This window comes from Bison bison, unplaced genomic scaffold (genome assembly GCF_000754665.1).
Source record: "Bison bison bison isolate TAMUID 2011002044 unplaced genomic scaffold, Bison_UMD1.0 scf7180017864213, whole genome shotgun sequence".
Lineage (NCBI taxonomy): Eukaryota > Metazoa > Chordata > Mammalia > Artiodactyla > Bovidae > Bison > Bison bison.
In genome coordinates this window covers 1,032,482-1,034,629 of record NW_011494785.1, presented here as the reverse complement: position 1 = coordinate 1,034,629, position 2,148 = coordinate 1,032,482, and the positions used below count along the sequence as shown (strand labels likewise).

The following is a 2,148-nucleotide window of genomic DNA, read 5'->3' as shown; positions in this document are numbered from 1 at the left end:
GATGATGACTGTCATAATCTCTTACGGTTCCCAGACATGAGGAGGGCAGTTGCCTGGAGGCAGGGTGGGTGGGGCACTGCTGGAGAGACACCCTTTATTAATGCCAAAGGTTTAGTCTTTAGGGTCCCTCCCAGGGCAGCAAGAGAAGGGGGCACCCTGGCAGCCCTCACACCCCTGAAGAAGACAGACCAAGAGTGGACTCAGGGCAAGGGTGACCTCTGACCCAAGGGCCACCTCTGGGGCCCTTAAGGGGTCTCCACACCCCTGCTGCCCCCCATGGCCTCAGAGCAGCCCAGTCTCTCCCTCCCCCAACACCCCAGAGCAGCCTTTCAGGGCACCCAGGATGACACCTTGGCCCTGCCCCGAACTGACTCTGAGGTCTCTGAGCCTGCTTCTTCAACTGTAAAAGGAGGAGACTCCCCCAAACTTGCAGGTTTGTAGTGAAAATGAGAATGAGAGATACACATACAAAGCACCTGGACAGTCATTAGCCTGCAGGTATGCAATAAAAAGTGGTTATGATCATTGTTCTTATTCTTTTCATTTTAAACTTCTTGTGAGCAGAAATCACATCTTATACATCTACCTGGTAGCTCAGTCAGTAAAGAATCTGCCTGCAGTGCAGGATACCTGGACTCATTCCCTGGGTCAGGAAAATCCCCTGGAGACGGGCAAGACAACCTACTCCAGTATTCTTGCCTGGAAAATCCTATGGCCAGAGGAGCCTGGCAGGCTACAGCCCATGGGGTCGCAAGAGTCGGACTTAAAGACTAAACGGATGGACAGAGTTAAACATTAAATGATAAACTTAACAGACGAGTTAACGACTAAACCACAACCTAGCCCTTAGCACCTGCTGAATGAAGGAACGAATGAACGGACCAAAGGCAGCTTTTCCCAGTCTCTTAGAGCTTCTGGTCAGTTACAGGGTTGAGGAGTAGCCCCATACCTGTGCCCAGCTCTCTGCTGGGCAGTTTCGGGAGGACTGGAACTTGGGTCCCTGCGCTTGAGAGATGTATCAATATCATCACTTTGTGAAGATACCGATGATGTGCAGGAAACACAGTTACAGCCAGCAAGTAAAGATTCCACAACTGGTTTCTAGACTGTGGGCTCTGGCCTATATTGAGGGAACCAGAACGGTGGAAAAGTCAAAGTAGCTTCAGGAATCTGCATCTTGAAGCATCTGGAAGGCAGGGGACAGAACACTGAGGGCCAGGAGTGGGCATGCATGCTGGTGGGGCGATGGGGGCCTCCAGTTTAGGATATCAGGGGAGGGGCTTCTGTCCTCAGTTCCCAGTCTTGCTCATCCCTCTCCCCTTGTGCATTTCTGCCCAGATCAGAACTGAGAGCAAGACTGTGCACCCGAGGGTGTGTGTCTAAACACGCCCTGAAAACCTCCATGTATGTCTAAACAACCGGAGACCATCCTGATGAGTACCTGGGCAGGTGATACAGCGGATGCTCATTCAAGGCCCATACTTCCTTGACAGCATTCAAGGAATGAATTCACACCAGTGACCCTGGTAGCTCAGATTAAGAGGCAGCCCAAAGCTTTAGTCACACCACTGTCTGGGAGCCACCATCCCCTAAAGGAGCCACTGGGGCTTTGAGGCTGGCCTCCAGGGCCCCACCAGCCACCCTAGCCACTCCCTCTGCTGGCCCTCTGATATACGGATCACTGCTGCCTGGGGTCCTGCTTTCATGCCCGCCTCCTCCCATAACCAGCGATTAGAGAACAGCGCGGAGTTCAGCCGTTCCAGCTCCAGAAAGACATTCCAGGAAATAATGGCATTTTAGAGAGCTCTGTTGGGCTTCCCTGTTGGCTGAGACAATAAGGAATCTGCCTGAAATGCAGGTTCAGTCTCTGGGTGGGGAAGATTCCCTGGAGGAGAAAATGGCAACCCACTACAGTATTCTTGCCTGGAGAATTCCATGGACAGAAGAGCCTTGCGGGCTACAGTCCATGGGGTCGCAAAGAGTTGGACACAGCTGAGCAACTCACACACGCACACAGAGCTCTCTTTGCAATACCGACTCCATTTTTATTTCCCTTCTTACACCATTCACTTGGCTCCTAGCACAGATGGCCTTGAACAGGAGATCCCTGGGTGTTTGTGGCTTAGCCACCCTCCTGGGTTCTGGGGG

At 52.4% G+C, this 2,148-nt stretch overlaps 1 protein-coding gene across 1 annotated transcript in view; it reads right to left on the bottom strand.

Moving 5' to 3' along the window:
• ANO2 (anoctamin 2, calcium activated chloride channel) overlaps positions 1–1,229 on the bottom strand; it is a 339,922-nt gene extending 338,693 nt beyond the window's left edge. The window contains exon 1 of the mRNA XM_010844983.1: positions 1,208–1,229. Coding sequence (XP_010843285.1) covers positions 1,208–1,229 — 22 coding nt within the window. The remainder of the gene's footprint in view (positions 1–1,207) is intronic.
• Positions 1,230–2,148: the final 919 nt, after the last annotated feature.